The sequence below is a fragment of the Gadus macrocephalus genome, chromosome 16 (assembly GCF_031168955.1).
Source record: "Gadus macrocephalus chromosome 16, ASM3116895v1".
NCBI lineage: Eukaryota > Metazoa > Chordata > Actinopteri > Gadiformes > Gadidae > Gadus > Gadus macrocephalus.
In genome coordinates, this window is record NC_082397.1 from 15,626,812 (window position 1) to 15,646,811 (window position 20,000).

General features: G+C 43.9%; 1 protein-coding gene across 1 annotated transcript in view; it reads left to right on the plus strand.

The window, feature by feature from the left end:
• Window positions 1–9,936: 9,936 nt before the first annotated feature.
• Window positions 9,937–20,000, plus strand: part of zbbx (zinc finger, B-box domain containing) — a 57,612-nt gene continuing 47,548 nt past the window's right edge. The window contains exons 1-4 of the mRNA XM_060075517.1: window positions 9,937–10,091; window positions 10,559–10,689; window positions 11,290–11,403; window positions 19,336–19,429. Coding sequence (XP_059931500.1) covers window positions 10,625–10,689; window positions 11,290–11,403; window positions 19,336–19,429 — 273 coding nt within the window. The 5' untranslated portion in view covers window positions 9,937–10,091; window positions 10,559–10,624. The remainder of the gene's footprint in view (window positions 10,092–10,558; window positions 10,690–11,289; window positions 11,404–19,335; window positions 19,430–20,000) is intronic.

Here is a 20,000-nt window from a genome sequence, read left to right on the forward strand (position 1 = left end):
GCCTGCATTATCTACTAATTATTGTTTTTATTCAGACACTTTATTCAAACCGTACACGATGGTTTACTAACATCTGCTGACACAAAGACACTGCAGTTTCTGTGACCGACACGTTTGCCTCAAAGCATTTCCGAGAAGCTGATGGAACGTTGTTTAAATTAGATAAACATGTACAGCATATTGGAATAGACCTAATGCTTATTTCTTGTCAACATGTGTTGTTGCAAATGCATTGCAATCTGGCCACAATGTATTGCTTCTGGCTATTTGCTCTAGATGTGCTCTCAAGACGTGAGTGCATTCGCCTATAGTTTGCAAGTACATGAGCTCTGGTAGTTATCCATATTCTGTGCACACATCCGCCTTACACTCACACACACCAGACACACCAGACACACACACACACACACACACACACACACACACACACACACACACACACACACACACACACACACACACACACACACACACACACACATATACCTATAGAGGCAAAGGTCTTCCATCATCCATCGGCAGTTTGGAAGGAACAATGTGGTATTAATATTCATGTACCATTACTATGCAGGTATTATAGCGGGCTACTGTACAGTTCCCCTTAAGGCCAAGTGAGCTCTTCAAAGCACGAGGCCCCGTCTCTCAGTACATCAAGAAGTGCTAAAAAAGCAACCCTATTTAGAAAACAATGTATGCAGTTAGGCGGCAGGAGCTGAAGGAAAGCAGCCCATAGTTTGTTTGTTTCAAAGACTTATTAGAGATATCTCCATTGGCTTAGTGCAAAGTTCTTCACCATGGCAACTTGGCCCACATTCGAAGCACAGACAACAGAGGAGCGGTTCCCTCGGAGGCCTGTCGTTTCCCCTGCAGACACACACACACGCACACGCACACACACACACACACACACACACGCACACACACGTGCACATGCACACGCACGCGCACACACACGACACACACAGATACAAAAAGACACACACACACACACACACACACACACACACACACACACACACACACACACACACACACACACACACACACACATGCACACAAACACCCCCACACACACACCCACACACACACGCTCACACACACACTCACACATACATACTAGTGTGCCTCAGGCTACATATTTACTGTATTTGGCTCACGAACAGATACGCACTCACATAGTGTGATAGCTTAGATAATTGTTGGGGCAGCATTATATGCTCATATATTTATATTTATATTCCCCAAAAATGCACAAAAATATGTATAGTATCAATATTGAGCCGAAAGTATTTAAATAAGCATGTTTCCACTATCGCCCACGTTTTACCATCGGCCATTTTTTTTAATTTAGGAGAGTTTAATATGCCAGTGATAAATGGTGTCCGTAGTAAAGTTTATCGACTGTAATTATGCGTAATTATAAAGTGTTAAAACTTAAGTTTGCCAACTTAATTTAGCCGTTAACGTCCCCTGATGAACGTAACTTCCAGGACCTCTCTCTTACTCCTTCCCTGGGCCGATAGATGTCTCCTCGCCCCACTCCTCCTCCACCTCCTCCTCCTCCTCCTCCTCCTCCTCCTCCTACTCTCCTGCTATCACTAATCCCGTTCATCCATGTTGTCTTTTACTGCCATACTTTTTCATTGCACTTCTTAACTCTCTCTTATACCTTACCTTCCATCAATCTGTAAGATTGTAGATTGCCCCATCCCCACCATTAACACACACAAACACACATACACACTCACTATCCATCCTGTCCCTGTCCCTGTTTCTTTCTTTCTCCCTCCTTCTCTCTCCTCTCTCTCTCGCTCCCTCTCTCTCCCTCCCAACCTCTCTGTCTCTCTCTCTTGCTCTCTCCCTTTCTTTGTGTATATTCTCTCTCTATATTTCTCTCTTTCTTACTCTATCTGCATCACTCTCTCTGTCTCACAGTTTCCCTCTCTTCCTCTCGATCTCCCACTATCTCTCTCTCTCTCTCTCTCTCTCTCTCTCTCTCTCTCTCTCTCTCTCTCTCTCTCTCTCTCTCTCTCTCTCTCTCTCTCTCTCTCTCTCTCCTTGTCTCTCTCGCTCCTTATCTTGCTCTCTGTCGGCCTGTCTGTAAGTCCGTCCATTTCTCCCTACCCTCAAATCTTCCTCTCCTCCATCTTCATCTCTCCTTCTCCTCTCGCTTCTCTTGCTGTCTGTTCTTCCATGAAATTAAAGCGCTCTAAGCTGCTGTTTAATCAGCGCCTGTTTGGGGAAAGTGCTGCGATGACACAAACTGTCAATCCTGAGAGCTGGCCTGGTGTGAATGTGTGTGTGTGTGTGTGTGTGTGTGTGTGTGTGTGTGTGTGTGTGTGTGTGTGTGTGTGTGTGTGTGTGTGTGTGTGTGTGTGTGTGTGTGTGTGTGTGTGTGTGTGAATGTGTGTGTGTGTGTGTGTGTGTGTGTGCATGTAATGTGTCTATATATGTGTTTGTGTGTGTGTGTGTTTGTGTGTGTATGAGGGTGTCTGTGTGTGTGTATGGGCTCCTGATCTCAATGGGTTGCTGTTTTTACTTTTGGGTTAATCGAATAGAAATAGAGAGAAGAGAAAAATACAATGAGGTGCATGGGATTTGTGTGTGTGTGTGTGTGTGTGTGTGTGTGTGTGTGTGTGTGTGTGTGTGTGTGTGTGTGTGTGTGTGTGTGTGTGTGTGTGTGTGTGTGTGTGTGTGTGTGTGTTTGTGTGTGACAAAGAGAGAAACAAATGTATCCATAAATCTATCTCATCTATTCACCCAGCCAGCAATATATCTGGTCTCCTGCCATGTGTGCACATGATTTGCAGGCGTGTGTCTGTGCTTTTATGGCGATAAAGACCTTCTACAGTGCAAAGCTGCCCATTAATCCCTAAATAATTGGCATTAGTGGGTGCAGTTTGATATGCGGGATGATTAACTTAAATCTGGATTGTTAACTGTTGGGGGTGTTGAATAAATGAACTGCGATAAACAACGCTAATTAAAAACCATTTACCAACACAGAGCAGTGTTTAACGCTTCAATCTTAGGACCGGCACGGAGGGAGGAGGGGAGGGGAGGGATAGGATGGTGGAGAGGACGACTGCTGTGCTGGGACCTAGAGATGACTTTATTGAGTTTTGTGTATTCTCTCTCTTGGAGTATTAGCCAAATGACACTGGTTCATTGGAAATGTGCTCTGCAATAGAGAAAAGATGTTCAAACTTAGCTTGCACCAAGATGTAATAGGGTTTGACAAAATAATGACGTTACGTTTTAAAGATAGAGAATAAATTAACATTGGAATTTCATTTCTGCAATGTGGATGCCAGACGATTGTAGAGTTGGTATCAATCTGTGCTAATTAATAGTTTATTAAGTATTTTGCTCATTCCTTTCCTGACCAACTTTTGAATCTACGACTTCCGGCAAAGTTTCTTTTTTTTTAATGTAATTAAGTAGTAATGGATTCCATGTGCAGATTAGGATTAGTTGCGGTTAATGCTCGATAGGACCTATTTACTTTCACCACAGTAAAAACAATTGGTCACATGTATCCATTTAGCATGCAGTCATTAGAGTTATTTACAAGTGAGGCTGAGAACCAGTAAGGCATTCTCTCCAAATTGGAGTCGCAACAGAAAATGTGCTGCATGGCCTACTTTAAAAACAAATACATAGGCTTTTGAAAATAATCCACCTTAATGATGGTAACAACGTAAAATGCTCATACAAACATGAACACTCATCAGACATACTATTATTTTAAATCTATTGGTCCTACAGCTTCGCCGGATCTTCGACCTGACGGAAGCAACATTATCTACTTGGATAGGGGGTGGCTAGCTCTAGCCAGGACTGACTGGTCCTTCTTCAAAATCCTTCAAAAACCTGTACATATGTGGTAGGTCATTCAGAGTTGCGCCTGCAATTTCTCTGCACACTTTGACAATACAGTGCATCTGTTTCTGTTTTTGAAGGGTAAGTGACCCATAGCAGCTGACAAAGGAGAGTTTGAGGACTGATGCAATGAAGCCGGATTCAAACATTTTTATGAGGGTACTGTCATCATTACCACTTTGAAGCTTATGATAAAAGCACAAACACTGATGTATTTTTGTGCGACACACAGCCTCCGCATGAGACTCAATTTTTAGCTTGTCATCAATTACATCGCCAATATATTCATACGGCTTCACCACCTCAACAGCCTGGTCGTTAATCTCTACAGGAGAGATGCACCCGAGGACTCGTACTAAAATCTATTGTCACCTCTTTAGTTTGGGACATCGGAACATGACGAGAAGACCCATGAGGAGAAAATGACGGTAAAGGGCTCGGGGGGTTTCAGGCTACTCCGTGCCGTGGTTAATCAAACATTCCTCCTGCGGGCCGCATGTTGTTTTGCATGCAGTCCTAAAAATAAGCCCGGCACAACGTGAATTCAGCAGAGATACACCAGCAGATGGGCTACTGCACCTCCAAACAGTGTGCTGTTACAAAGGTGGCCGGCCAATGCTCACTCCATAAGAGTGTATACCAGAACCTGCATCTAAACAGGCTCTCTGTTCAACTGTGCCCATCCATTTCTCAGATCTGGTGCTCCTCTTGAAGGGCTAAAAGTGTGTATTTTGGCTGAAGCATACCTCCTGCCTCGTACCCTACATAGATAATAATAATAATAGCCCTGGAGGCAGTGAGTTATACTTGTGCCAAGAAACCTGCTCAGTTTAGTGAAAGGGACAGCCCAAAGAGATGTTCCTGCACTGGCCTCTAGGTGGCAGTACGGGTCCAGGCACTGACTGCGCGTGCACGTATATGTGTGTGTGCGAGAGAGAGCAGAGATAATGTGTAATGCAAAAAAAATCCCAAAGTATCAGAGATTTATTCTACCTGTGCTCCCACGCACATGCAGGAATTGGAGGGTAAATTGTCTCTACCAAATCCCGTTCATGCCACCATTTGTCTCTTTAATCCTCCACGGAACAATAGGCAGAAGTGATCAAACAGTTTGGGCTTGTTCTGCAGTTATTAAACGTCATGTCTGACCCAGATTTTGAACACAGCAGTTACTGTCATTCTCAAATCCCGGAGTGCGATAGACCAGTGATGGGTTTAAGAGATAATGGAACGACTCAGAACATAATTGCGACACAGGTTTAACAAGACTGTCCGAGGCGCCGACACATTGTCAGAAACCTCAAACGGAATTAGCGGTTTGTTCATGGCGTTCCCTTCTTACCTCTGTGGATCTGCGTGAGTCACTTGAAATCCCCCTGTTCAGTTCGTGACACGGTCATTCAATTGAGGCGCTCCACTGCAGGGTTTATTTTTGGCTGGTCCAACATCACACGGTACAATTTCATTTGTGCATTGTCTTCAACTGATTTTTTCCGTCTTTCTTCCAGGATCCAATCCTACCCTGCTGCTGTCTGCCCGCGGCCTGTCTCTTTCATCCTGTCAGGTGATTATTAGGGTTATCATTAGACCCTCAGTGGGCTTCACCAGGCAACCAGATGACCAGACAGCCAGCCATCAGGCGCCTCGGACCAACAACCTATTCTCCCTCTCTCGGCCCATTTCTCCGTACTTCTCGTTTCCACTTTAACATCACTCCATCAGGTACCTGTCAGGGCTGTGGAGGGGCCCCTCTCTGTGTGTGTGTGTGTGTGTGTGTGTGTGTGTGTGTGTGTGTGTGTGTGTGTGTGTGCGTGTGCGTGTGCGTGTGTGTATGTGTTTTGCTCTGAGAGTAATTGGACGTGCACACCGGTGTGTGCATGCTGTGCAGGGCGGAGGTTATCGGCTTCAGATGCCCGGAGCCACTCAGCACTCGGAGACATTGGATCCGCCCCCACCACCGGGACCCTGACCCACGCCTCTTCCCATTCACTGTCTCCTCCACTTTTACTGTGTGCCTTCCGCCGCCTCAGGCCACATCGCTCAATCTCTCACTTGGCCCTTTTCTGTCCAGGGCCCTCTGCAACCTCTCCTTTTTCACAGATCTCTCATTATCCCTCCGTCTCTCCCTCTTTCTCTCGCTCTCTCCCTCTCAAAGTCTCTCTTTGAGGTCTGGCGAGTGGCTGGCTGGCTTGGTCCTTGTTCCCTGACATCGCCACATGGATGGCCCTTGGTCAAAGCCTTCTCTCTCATCATCTTTCTCTCTCTCTTTCTGGCTTTGTCTCTCTCTCTGTTGAACCATGACACCTCCTTTATTCATCCCTTGATTGTTCACACCCTCTCACCTTTGTCCAATACTAGTTAGATCTTCCGTTCAACACACGGACGCACACGTGCACAACCACATGGAAACACACTCTGCGTTAGTCTTTGGTTCTTGCCGTCTCGCTTTTCTCTGTCCTTAACTTAATTCAAAATGTAATTGTGTCCACATTGTTTCAGTCTTACACTCAATCTAATTATTCCACCCCATGAAATTATTCAATATTGTGGATATTTTTGTATGTCCCTGCTATTTTCTAAGCCAATAAACATCATGTTATTTTCATCACAATGAACATACAGACACCACACACCTTCCAACAAATGGCAGTGGGAGTCCACTTGTACTTGTTCATGGTCACTGTGACTTTTAGTGCCCGTCTGTCTCTCCTAGTGCTATGTGTCTGTTGGGCAGCTCCCGGCTCAATACCCTTGGTGAGAAGGACGTGACATTGGGTGTATTCGACAGCGCTGAGAGCTAATCTTGTCTTTGGGTTCTGGGCACCTAGAGCAAGACGATGAATCTACTTCCATTATTTAGCAAAACTCAGAGAGAAAAAAAAGAATGCACGTGAGTTGCCCCCCCCTCCCTTCTGCGACCTCTCCTGCCCCAACTGTTGCATAGCAACAGCTGCAACTGTCGTCAGTCTCTGAGCGCTAATCTCTTCAGCACTGCTAGATGCCTTGTGGACAGAAGACCCTTGAATCACTCAATTTACACTTGGGCTCCAGCCAAAGAAACTAAACCATAAAGTTTTAGGGAAGATTTAGAAGGTACCGCAATCACATAATGTTTTTTTTTTTGTGAACAACAACAGTGAACAAACATATTTTTCTGTGAACATGAAATACCTCCCAATTACACAAGACCGTTATGATGATAAGTCGTTTGAGTTATAAGTCAAAAAGGTTGATATGTTAACCTTGTGTTGTTTAACCAAAAACTGGGAGACAATGGCTTCAGATGCGAGGAGATTCCGTGCAATGCAAAGAGTTGTGGGGCTCTGTGCGAATCTACACCCCTATTTAAAGTCTCGTCCCAACAGCATGTTTTGAGAAGTACCCAGTGTGGTACGGTCTAGACTCTAGACAGTCCATCCAGACACAGAGCCCTGGCACAGTGTGGAGACTTTGTTGGACCAGATGGTCCCAGAGAGTAATCTGAGAAAGGATCAGGTGTAGCACAGGCACAGCCTGGAAAACGCAGCAAGCCAATGGCCATCGATGAAAGTCACCCAGTCGGTCGTTTCTGTAGGAAAAGAAAAAACCCTGCATAAGACCAATCACTGAGCACCAGCAGAATCTCTCTGGAGCAACCTGCAGGCTGCCACTGTTTTATAGGCCTGCTAATGAGCCCTGAGCCCTGGCAGCTGCACTGATTGTTGATTTATTTCCACCGGGAGCACTTTGAGTGTGGGGCTATCAGCTCTGTGGCCTGTGATGCTATAGGTAGAACCCACTTGGACACTGCCTTGTTATACTGGTAACAGGGTCACTAGCTGTGATCGTTCCCTATTCACTCACTCACTCTTCCCTATATAGTGTTCATGATATATAGTGCACCATATAGGAAACGAACAAACGAGAATTCGGACACTACGCTGAACATTTCTAAACGTCATTTGCGTCAGTAAATGCGCTGGGTGTTTGTGTGACAGATGCGCCCACATCATGTAAACAAACCGAGCACTCACGAGGAAAGCTGGAGGTTATATTGATGTTGAATGTTGCATTTCCTTGATCAAGTTTCTTTTTAAAATTAATTTTGAATGTTACATTTTCTATGTTAAATCCTAAATAAGTTGTTGACATTTATAAACGAAAGCCGGAGACTCCATCATTAAATGCATTCGTTTTTGCGGTTATTCAGCTTCTTCTCCTCCGGAAAAACACAACCGCATTGCATAGTGGTATACGGGAGTAACATGTCAAAGGGCATTGGGTGCTAATTTTGGTGTTAACGTACATTTTAGTTTCTTTAGTTTATTCTCCCTTCCCTGCCCTGCTTTGAACCTTTGCTGAACACGCGCATCGGTTTTACCTTGAATCCCCTTAAGTTATAGTCACTTCAATTCTGATCCACTTTGTCTGTACACTCTTCTGTTGCGCTCTCTCCACCACACGTAGAGACAGCAAATTAAAAGAGTGACCAAGGGAATGCACTGGAGAGGGTTTTTTCAAGGTGTTTGAACTATTTTATTTCTATGCATTATATTGTATACCTCTGCTCTTCTGCTCCATCTTCATTCTAAGGGGTTTCACATACACAACAACAAAACAATTGCAGTCTGTCAATATGTATACTATTTAAACCCAGCATGAATCCCAAAACACGGTCATGTCAGGACATACGCAAAATAATGTTTTTAAATGTCGCTTTCAAAATAGACAAAGAAGATGACAGTGGTTAAAGTTGAAGCCAGCAGAAGACGAAGAATGAAATGTGCCTAATGAATAGAATAGCTGTGACATTTAGCCACATATCACTGGTCCTTTTTCCTGACAGCCCTCTTGCATGCATTCTATCATTCTCTTGTTCATGTTCATTCATTCATTTTTCATCCCACTCTTCTACTTATCAGTATGCTGGCTCACGCACGTCTGGCTGTGGAGAGAGAGAGGGAGAGAGAGAGAGAGAGAGAGAGAGAGAGAGAGAGAGAGAGAGAGAGAGAGAGAGAGAGAGAGAGAGAGGATTTGACACAATATAATACAATGGGTCACCCACCAATGAGAGATGGAGAGAGAGGGAGAATAGAAGGATTTCAGAGTGAGATGTACATAATAGCATAATAGTAGGCCTGGGTGTGCTGGAAGGACTGAGAGATGGATGAAGGTGGCGACTGAAAGGGCAAGGCCTAAAGTGGAAGAATGCCTTTGCCCTAGATCATAAAGTTAATTTTGTCAAGGAATACGAATGAGGTGGGTCTGAAATGTTATGAAAGCCTTTCACAGACTAACACAGACACACGCAGAATGTGTGTGCATAAACGTGTGTATGCACACGCTTATGTGTGCATGCAAGTTTGCAGGCACATTTATGCACGCAAATGAAAAAAAAAATTAAATGGTAAATTATGCTTGGAGTTTGTCTTAATCTTAAAAAAAAGCAAAAGTAAAAATAGCAAAAGTGAGAATGTAGAAGGATTGAGAATTGAAAATGAGGTGTAAGATACCCACATCATGAAATACTAGAAGTAAGATAGCTGGAGTAAGCCTTTTGTTTTTCTTTCGACTTAAATCTTCCATTGTGCATTTTTCCACAAATTGTTAGCCATGACCATAAAAATGGCAGGTGGTGTTGGTCTTGAATATATTTTTTTACATTTTACACGTTGAATGATGCTTTTCAAGGGGCTCTTAGGTCACACATTTTTACAACATAGTCATATTTTATATTTTGATTGTAATGGATCAAATAAAGTTAACTACTAAATGAATGCATTTTGTTATTTGTATTGCATGCCTGTTTGTTTATGACCAAGCACAATTTTTTCAGCAACTATCGACATGGTAAATAGGTTTGTATAATGTCTTCCCGATAACTCTGCTTATTTCCCATGGGAAGTTTTGCAAGCATAGTCATCATCAGACATTTATATTGCCTATGTTTAAAGGCACAATATTGCTATTGGCCGTAACTATGGTAATTACATGCATAAACTATTTCGTGGCTGTGTAAACTGAGTTTTAAAAGCCTCCTCACTTGAGGTTTTAATTGGCCAGAAATTACAGCCCTCCGATGCGGCCAACACTTTACTTGTACTTCTCTTGGCCTCCACTTCTCGCGAGACCGGCGGTGCCATAGAAACGGTAACCAAAATAGACGCTGCCCTCAGCAGGACCTTAGCAGTCCTGTGTCTCAAACAATACACAAGGAAGTGGAACCGGAGGTAGGTTTATTCCGGGGATAGTAACATCAGTAGTGTTTTTCGTTTGCGTTATTTAAATTATCAGGCCAAATCATGAAAGCCGTTGCGTTAATGTAGCTTGCGACGTGATGATGGACATTTGTTGAACTGCCATCGATTCCAACGCGAGCAGGTGTCAACCTCTAGACACTGAAGGTAACAGGCTGTGGATTTGAAACGGGCTCATTTCCCTAATTGGCTTTTACTGCCTGAAGAGATTGTCAGCTTTTACTAAATAAATTATTCTGTCAGCCAAATCCAATTTAAATGCAACGGATTGCTTGTTTTAACTGTCTGTTAAAACATTTTATGTAGGTTTCATTCCTCATTTCATTCCAACTATAGTCATTTGTGGCACTGTTTGATTCCAAAAGCTGGTTTAATGACATTGCTATTTAGGTCTTCATTTATTTATTTTTGTATTTATAGATTGATATATTTTTTGACAGGTGACAGTTTGTAAAAGCCCAGGCAGAACTGGAGCAGTCTTACCAGAGTCTCCAGCCAGAGCAACCATGAACTTAAATGACTTTGTGGTCATCCCAAACACCAAGGCCAAATCTACCAAGCTCAATGGGAGGTAACTAAGCTATGTTCATGGATGTCATTCAATATGTCAGGTGTCAGGTAATCTGTGGTCACTATAAATTGTTCATAATATCTTATTCCTAAACACCACCGCCATCCTCAAGGTATCCTGTAGTACACAGGGAAGTAGAACCTCTGCTGTCTCCTACATTCGTGCTGTTGGATGCTGCTAGCCTCCCTTATGTTTCCCAATACTAAACAGAGCCCTGATCTCCAATACTGTAGTTCCTCATGCCCTGACATGGAATTGATTGAATTGATGCCTGACGAGGTGGTCGCCTGATCCCATGACTAATTGATTAGAGTATTGATCAGCCACAGCAACAGGGGTTTGCGAATAGACGTGGATGAATTGAACAGATTGATGAAAGCCACCTCTTGCCAGGTCGATGCACCAGGCTGTTTGTATGATGGATTTCTGCTGATTGATTGTGTGTGTGTGTGTGGGCGTTTGTGTGTGTGTGTGTGTGTGTGTGTGTGTGTGTGTGTGTGTGTGTGTGTGTGTGTGTGTGTGTGTGTGTGTGTGTGTGTGTGTGTGTGTGTGTGTGTGTGTGTGTGTATGTGTGTGTGTGTGTGTGTGCGTGTCCTATAGGAAGTTGCAGGAGCTCCGTATGGAGACGGTCACTCTGGCCCAGGAGAGTGAATGGATGGAGCAAAGACTCCAGCAGCTGAAAGAGAGCATGATCAGGGAGAAGCAGGAAAGAGGGTGAGTTGACGCCTTCCAGCCATCCTACATGCACATTCTGCTGTGGTTGACGCTCCATCAGGGCGCACTGACATTCACCGAGCCTGAAGGAGGTCGATGTGTGGAGGAAGAGGAAAAAAGTGGGTGAGACAACGATGCTTTCTACAAAGCGATGGAGAAATGCCACAGACCCTGCTCAACAAATCAGGGCTTAATATGGAGTACCACTTAATAAAGCCATGTTAATGAGACTTTGAGAAAGAAGGAGAGTCTGAGGAAAAGATCCAATCAATTTGAAAATCCATCGCAGAATCAAATTCCACCTAAGGTTATGTAAAAAATAATAATTCTCAGTAGGAAAAACCCAGATGATGGTTTTTAGTTACCCTATACTGCTCAATATAACTGTACCGTTCCATTTCCTGAAGCATTCTGTTGCTCAGGCCAAACTAAAATTAAAATCATAAAAGGGGGGTGGGGGGGGGGGGGGAATAGACAATATTCACTGTTAATGAAGCCAGCGACTTGTTAACTAACTCTCGTCCAAATGTTTGTTCTCCTCTTGACATTTATTAAAGTTTGCTTTTCTCCATTTAACTGCCAGACGGGTTTGAACAGGCAGCCTTAAGAGCCTTGGAGAAGCTGAATAGCTGCAGTGTTTGACGGTAAAATTACAAGTGGCTGGAGTCTGTCCTCGAGTGTGTATGTGTAAATGGCAAGTGTAAATCAGAGCAGGGAGGGGGGGGAGGTGGAATTATCGATGTTCCAAGTTTAGATGATTGATGAAGAAGTCCACAAAGGCACCTCGCTGAGAAATGGCATCCACCCACTAACAGGCCGAAAGGACATTCAGGCAGACACAGATGCACGTATGTCCCAATTACGTAATTATTCGCACGCACATACAAATGGAACCATTTGCATTAAGATTGAAGGGCAACATTGCCAATGGAGGCAGATAATTAATTAAGAGAGTGAATCCAAACATCGGTTATTAACATGATTGTTTTATTACCCCGCCCTGCATTTCATGAATAACGCCGCCAGCCAACGTTATAGAGGACAGAGTAATAGGGGCGTATATCACCGTTTACGAGCGGATTACTCAGATCGGACAGCTGAGAGAGAGAGAGAGAGAGAGAGAGAGAGAGAGAGAGAGAGAGAGAGAGAGAGAGAGAGAGAGAGAGAGAGAGAGAGAGAGAGAGAGAGAGAGAGAGAGAGAGAGAGAGAGAGAGAGAGAGAGAGAGAGAGAGAGAGAGCACGCAGGGGCCAACAATCCGTAAGCAAATAGGCCTCCATGCACACGGACAGGTTAAGGAATCGACATTAAGAATTAAGGGGTAAAGAAAATAGGAGACCGTTATAATCAATGTGTAGTAAATAATCCATGTTAATAGTAGCATTATATGCTGGTTCAGATGAACTAATAGCAGATATTTATTGTGTGTTTAATTGTTCAAGGCCTCTGCAGGTTGATGCATGCGACGCTGTCTACTGTGTTTATCTAGTGTGTGTCTGTGTGTGGAACAGCTATCTTTTCTGTAGCTCTAATTAAGTAGACGTTCATCCGTACAGACTGGGAGGTAGCTCTCTGAACTGCACCGTTCAACACATAAACATGCAACACAGCCTGTTACCATGAAATACTGCCACACTGAGCTCCTGCCATTCCCAAGATAACACACAACTGGTTTGTGTTTGTGTGTGTGTGTGTGTACATTAGTGTTTATGGGAGTGTCTTACTCCACTAGAGTAGATTGATTTGATGTAACTATTAGTAATGGTACGGTGTGCGTTTATGTGCACGTGTAAGAATGTCTGCGTGCTCATGGCAGGGGCGTGGGCCCTCTCATCAGTGTGTTGTTTCATACAGAAGGAGCATGCCGTCAGTCTATCGTGAGATCGTTAATCCTGGATTAATGGACACAGATGGGTGGGCAAATAAAAACAACACAAAAACACCTGTGTGTATGGATCATGATCTATTATATCATCCATCACACGGATGGGCATGGGACAATGACTAACAAAATGTCTTTCAATGTGTGGGGTATATAAGACAACCGTGTGCGGTTGGCCAAAGTGAAATCATGACACTAAAGTTGATAGAATATCCCTGATTGCATGACTTTTAGATCCTGCATCATGACTAGCTGCATATCTGCAAGCTAAGCAGGGCTGTTCCTGGTCAGTCCTTGGATGGGGGACCAGTTAGTCCTGGAAGAGGTGTTGAAGGGCCAGTAGGGGATGCCCAGGGGGGTCCTCTGTCCTATGTAATATCCCAAACACCCCAGGACAGCGACGAGGACTCTGTCCGGTCAAGATCACCATCTATCGAGTACTTAAGCCGAGGTCCTGACTCTCTGTGGTCACTTGAGACCACACACATGGCACTTATTAAAAGAGTAGGGTTGCTAACCCTGGTGTCCCGGCCAAATTCCCAGTCTGTCTGTTGTACCAACATGGGCCCTCTAATCATCACCCAGAGTCTGATTGGATGGTTACGTCATCCCGCACCTCTCCACTGTGGCAGCCATGCATCACCCAAATGGGTGCTACAAACTGGTCGTGGATGAGGCTAACCCCATACCCAACCCCACATACTCACTATGTAAAGCACTTTAGGTACCTCGAAAAGCGCTATATAATGCAATAAATTGATTATGATCTCCTAACTCTCATACAGCCTGTCACAATGTGGTTCAGCACATGTGCTGCAAAATGAAATGACTTGGCTTTGTAAAGGTGCAGGCAGCCCCTTGGCTCCAGAGCGTGCTAATGCCAGACATCCTTTATTTACACGTTGCCATCTCTGTTTATTGCCTGTTTAACTTTAATCAAAAGAAAGCGATATTCATCTCAGTCTGTCTTAAATTCTATCTACAGCTTTCCACTGTGCTTGGAAATGTTTCAGCGGAACAGTAGTGTGTGGCCAGGCAAGCATCTCAGCGCTTCAGGCGGTGATTAATGCTAGGACCACGTACAAGTGTGTGCGTGTGTTGTACGGCAGTCTCTCTCTCTCTCTCTCTCTCTCTCTCTCTCTCTCTCTCTCTCTCTCTCTCTCTCTCTCTCTCTCTCTCTCTCTCTCTCTCTCTCTCTCTCTCTCTCTCTCTCTCTCTCTCTCTCTCTCTCTCTCTCTCTGTGTGTGTGTTGCTTGATGTCCCTTAGATTGCAGGTCTGCAGGGGTAGATGTAGTGTTCATTTTCCTCTTAGCGCCGGGCTACCAGTGGACAAATTCAGTTTGCGGCGGGGAGGGACGTGCTGTAACCAGTTTGTGAAGTGCACAGAGGCCATAATAAGGCTTAGTCTAGAGTTGATGCTCGGAGCGCATGCAGTACAACACACTCGGTTTCTATGAAAACATCCCAACACACACAAATCCACACACCAGCACACACAAAATCCAAGAGAGACCCATATTCCCATTCCCCTACTTTCTCCCGGAAAGTACAAACTAAAAATTCAGTTTATTTCTCTCCTGGTGATGGCCAAGCCTCTCAGCTGCCCTCCTTGGTGGGATTCTTGATGTATTTCCCTCTTTATCGCATATACCTCCTTTAATACTTTGCAGGACTTGGTTCTTTCACTCTTTTTTGTTCTTTCTTTTATTAAACTGTCTATATTTTTTCCTTATTTCTTTCTTTCTTTCTTTCTTTCTTTCTTTCTTTCTTTCTTTCTTTCTTTCTTTCTTTCTTTCTTTCTTTCTTTCTTTCTTTCTTTCTATCCTTCCTTTCTTCTTTTGAGTGTCCGTTTTTTGTCCATTCATGCTGTAGTTAGTTCTTCCGCTCCTTCGTTCTTTCATCCATCCTTTTATTCGTTCTTTCATTTGGTTCTTTTGTTAGTTCTCTCGTCCTTCTTTTCCTCCTTTGTTTGTCGGTTTTGTTCGTTTTTTAATTTTTTCTCAATTAGTTTGTTCATCCATGGCTTGTTTGTTCATCTTTTTGCTCGTTTTTTCGTTCGTTCCATAGTTCATTCTCTGTCTCCAACACAGGGAGAGGGAGAAAGCATTGAGACATGACGGTTTTAATATCACAGTGCAGAGTGTGTGCACACAGTGCTGCACGGTGTGGGCTCCTTGTTGACACCTTGTCGCCCCGTGCCAACCTGGAGCGGCCTCACCTGTCTCTGTTGGCGACAGTCCGGTTGTCGTGGTGATTTTGCAAGGGTGATAACCTGACGCCTCACTCCAGTGTCAACGCAGTGCAACAACTGGTGTCAAGGAACGCAGCCGCGCAACATGTACGCACGCATGCACGCACGCATGCACGCACGCATGCACGCAAGCATGCACACTCGCGCGCGTCACACTCGCGCGCGTGCACACACCACACACACACACACACACACACACACACACACACACACACACACACACACACACACACACACACACACACACACACACACACACACACTCCCAGTCCTCTCACAAATACACACACATACTGACTTCCCGCACATTGACAGGCTGCCAGCTCCCAAATCCAAACAAACTTCTTCTAAGACAGCTAGACAAACATTTCAATAGAATAAATAATTCAGCAGCATGAGCCTGAAAAGCTCACTTTCCTAAATAACGCACCTTTCCTTATCTCACCCCTCCATCTGACTGACTTGTGTTGTTGTGAGTGCATATGTGTATGTGTGTTTTGTGTTTATGTTTTTGTGTTGTCTACGTGCACCTCTTTGTGTTTCTTTTAATGTTTCGCTAGCATATTGTGTGCGTCATCTGCTCAGCGCTTTACGTTTAATTATTCTACGAAAGTAGGCCTGCTCATTGTTGATGTACACTGTTTAAAAGAGTAAGACAACATCAAAATGATCCTCGCCATAAACGAGACAAGCGTATCCAAGAGAAAAAGCAACATGCCCTAAATGGCTTTGGCTGACTTCCATAATTCATACGGGTTAAGTTCAATCCCTGTTAAGTATGTAAAGTTTGGCGGTGAAGTGCTTGCGGGCTCCATTCGCCACAATGCCCAGATGATGCCCTGATAAATTAAAGATGTTTCAGGCGAGTCTTTGATTTATTCATCATTATATTATTTCATTTTTTTGTTTGTTTTTTGATGTTGTTATTCCGAGTCAAATCCTAGTGCTCCACTCAAAGTACAATTCATTATTTACATGACCGTTTCTCCTCATGGCAGCATTGCCTTGCCTACATAGCCACAGGTTATCGCCTGTTACATCTCTGGGTTTACATTGGAGTGCATGTGGGGTGGTGCAGTTTATCCATACAAAAAAGATAATTTGCGATGGCTGCAGATTGATTCGACCTATCTCGGTCCCGGACGCGTAGATATGCAGAGCACAGTTCGCTCACATCCCGCCTCCGGGGGGATGGGACATGAGGGCGCGGGGGACATTTTTAATTATCACATTCATAAATCTCATCTCCTGTTATCGCAGACAATAAATGTTAGACGGCCGTCAAGGAGTCAGGGCAATCATGTGAAACTACTTATTATAATGAATATCTTACTTTTCTTTCTTACAGAGATACGAGATTTAAACTCCCTGTACATTTTGTGTTTCATTTGCTATTTGGTCTGTTTGTTCTACGTTTCCTCATTTGTACTTTGGAACAAGAACTATGATCTCAAGAGAAAAATGTGCAATTGTATTCTTTCATTTGCTGTAACTGTACAGGGAATCGGATATAGAGGGAAGTGATTGGACCACATCGGTTGTATTAAATGTGTTGTTTGTAAGGATGAAGTATGAATATGAATGAAATGTTTCTGATAGAGTAGAATGAGTCATTGACAGGGCCACAGTGGAGAGTACTTTACTACTTTAGTGGACAGGACCGGAAAACTAGTGGTCAAGTAGGAGTGATCACCATAAAACGATCTGATTATCGGGTGATTTTTTTAACTCTTCTGAATACCATAGGAGTGGTTTACAAAGAGTAGAATGAGTATTATCATAGTTTAAATGTGTGTGGTTCCAGCGCTCTGTGTATGTGTTCTTGTTTATCTTGTAAATGTTTTTAATGAAGTTAGCGCATACACAACCCTCCCAATTTAAAACTATTTTGTAAAAAACAATCCAATGTCTAAAGCTCTTATATGTATAGGTGGTTGCTTATGCAGGACCAAATAATTCAAGGTGGCCTACTTCAATGGAACCGCTTATTTAGCCTAAAATAGAGTAATTTAACTGTAATAATAATAATAATACATTTAATTCAGAGGCGCCTTTCAAGGCACCCAAGGTCACTTTACAGAACATAAAGTCATCATAAATCATTTAAAAACAAGACATTGTGGAAAAAACAAAACAAAACACAAACAAGGCAAAACCAAACAAACAATCAAGACAGTGATCAGTTAGACGTTGTGTGCAACAGGTGAGTTTTGAGTTGTGACTTGAAGGTTGTAATGGTGTCTGACTGTTTTATGTGTGGGGGGAGGGAGTTCCAGAGCCTGGGTGCTGAACAGCTGAATGACCGGGCACCCATTGTAGTGAGTCGTGATGTGGGGATACATAGTAGTCCAGCAGAGGTTGAGTGGAGGGAGCGGGAGGGAGCGTATTCTTGGAGGAGGTCGCAGACGTACTGTGGGCTAGGTTGTGGAGAGCTTTGTAGGTGAGGAGTAGGGTTTTTTATTGGATGCGATGGTGTACTGGGAGCCAGTGAAGTTGGATGAGGACAGGGGTGATGTGGTCAGATGATTTGGTGCGGGTGATGATCCGGCGGCTGAGTTCTGAATGATCTGCAGTCTGTTGATGAGTTTGGTGGGGAGTCCGGTGAGGAGGGCGTTGCAGTAGTCTATGCGTGATGTGACAAATGAGTGAACTAGGATTTCAGTGCTGGATTGGGTCAGTGATGGGAGGAGTCTGGCGATGTTGCGGAGGTGGAAGAATGCAGTCCGGGTGATGTTGTGAATATGGGGTGCGAATGTGTGAACTGTGATTTGAGTTTTATCTTGCATCCAGCGCAATTTAATTTCTACACTGACGCATGTGTCGTTGCTAGTTTGCAACTGGCGCAGAGCATTCTTTCCCCTTCCTCCGCCACGCATCGGTATATTAGGGAATGATCTTGGCCCCCAAGGGGCGGTTCGGCGAAAGGAGAAGGCGTGTTTTGGCGCAAACGTTCCCTGGTGCTATTTTGCTCATGGTTAGGGATGGGGATCGTTGCTTCTTTTTTTTTTTTTATTCTTATATAATTGTGCTTCAAATAAAGACAAGCATTTCTCTACATCTCATGCTGCGTTCCAGGGACACTTTTTAGCCCGTAAGTTGTGAATCGGTCTGGTACGAGTTCACGGGCAGTGAGTTGCGGGTTTGTCTGCCGTTCCACGGTATTTTCCCGGGTAGAAGGTTGTGAATACACGGGTTGCCTGGAACGCACCATTATTCTTGTTAAAAATCCTTCACATTATATGAAAGTTATGGAGAGCGATAAAAAGGTGACCTTATGGCGTTAAAGGCGACGCAATGAAAAATTTGGTGCACCTACATTTTGTGCTGGTGGACCTAAAAAAAAAAGTTAGGCCCATCAGTACAACCAACGCATAAAGTTAGTCTGGAGCCCTGATGTGGTCATGCATCTGTCTCATCGGAGACTGCAAACTCGCTGTCAAAATATCAACTCGTCAGATTCAAATGCGCTCGTGGCTCTTAAAGGGGATGGGAGCTGGCACTCTCATTGGTTTATTGCACGTTACGCCCAAACCACACCTACGGGTAATTAGGCACCTTCAGACCAACCCTTTTTTAGATTTGCGCCGGGCGCAAGGGTCATTTATCCGCCGGTAAAATAGCAACATCGCCATAGAACCGCCCACAACGCTACTTGCGTTTGTCGCTTCTCACTTGCGTCTCAGACTGTTAAAATAGGGCCCTTAATGTCTATAAACGATATAATGAGACGATAACCTTCTCTCGCTCTCCCGCTCCCTCTCTCTTTCACTCACACTGTGTCTACCTCTCTTTCTCCCCAAGGCGACCGGAGGGCTATAGATGGAAGTCTGGGAAGGCCGGCACGATGACCAACCCTTCCAGTGCCAATAGGAACAAGGAGTACCCACCTCAGACGGTAGAGAAAAAAAGATGTAATATATTGATAGAGAGAGAGAGAAAGAAGGACATTCGGTATGTGAGTGGCTCTTCGAGAGCAGCACCAGGGGTAGGTGCCTGATAATTAGGAAAATATGTGTTGCAATGCTATGCAGACATTTCATTAGAAATCCTTTTGGAGGCCTCAAGCCTATAGTTTATACATAGGTTACACGTTTGAATAAACTTTGCAGCAAGCTTTCATTTTCGAAGGCTTTAGCCCATTTTTTAAATATTTAAAGGGCCAGCCTTCATCCCTGCATATCATTCTTTATTTCAGGGCCAGAAATGAAAAATAAATGCTAGGATCTGAAGCTGTTTTTTTTTTTTGCTATAATTTAATACCATGTTTATTGAAACCCTAACGGCAAGAGTTGATAGCAACACAATGTATTTACGCCCTCTTAATTTTATTTCAAGCCAGACCTTGCCTTCCTTCAATCAAATATAATTTGATTGAAGGCCATAACATTAGGCTATAAAAACAAAGCTAGGAAGAAAGGCCTAACCTCACTCACCTTACACCAAGTCACTTCAAAATTAATTCTTTG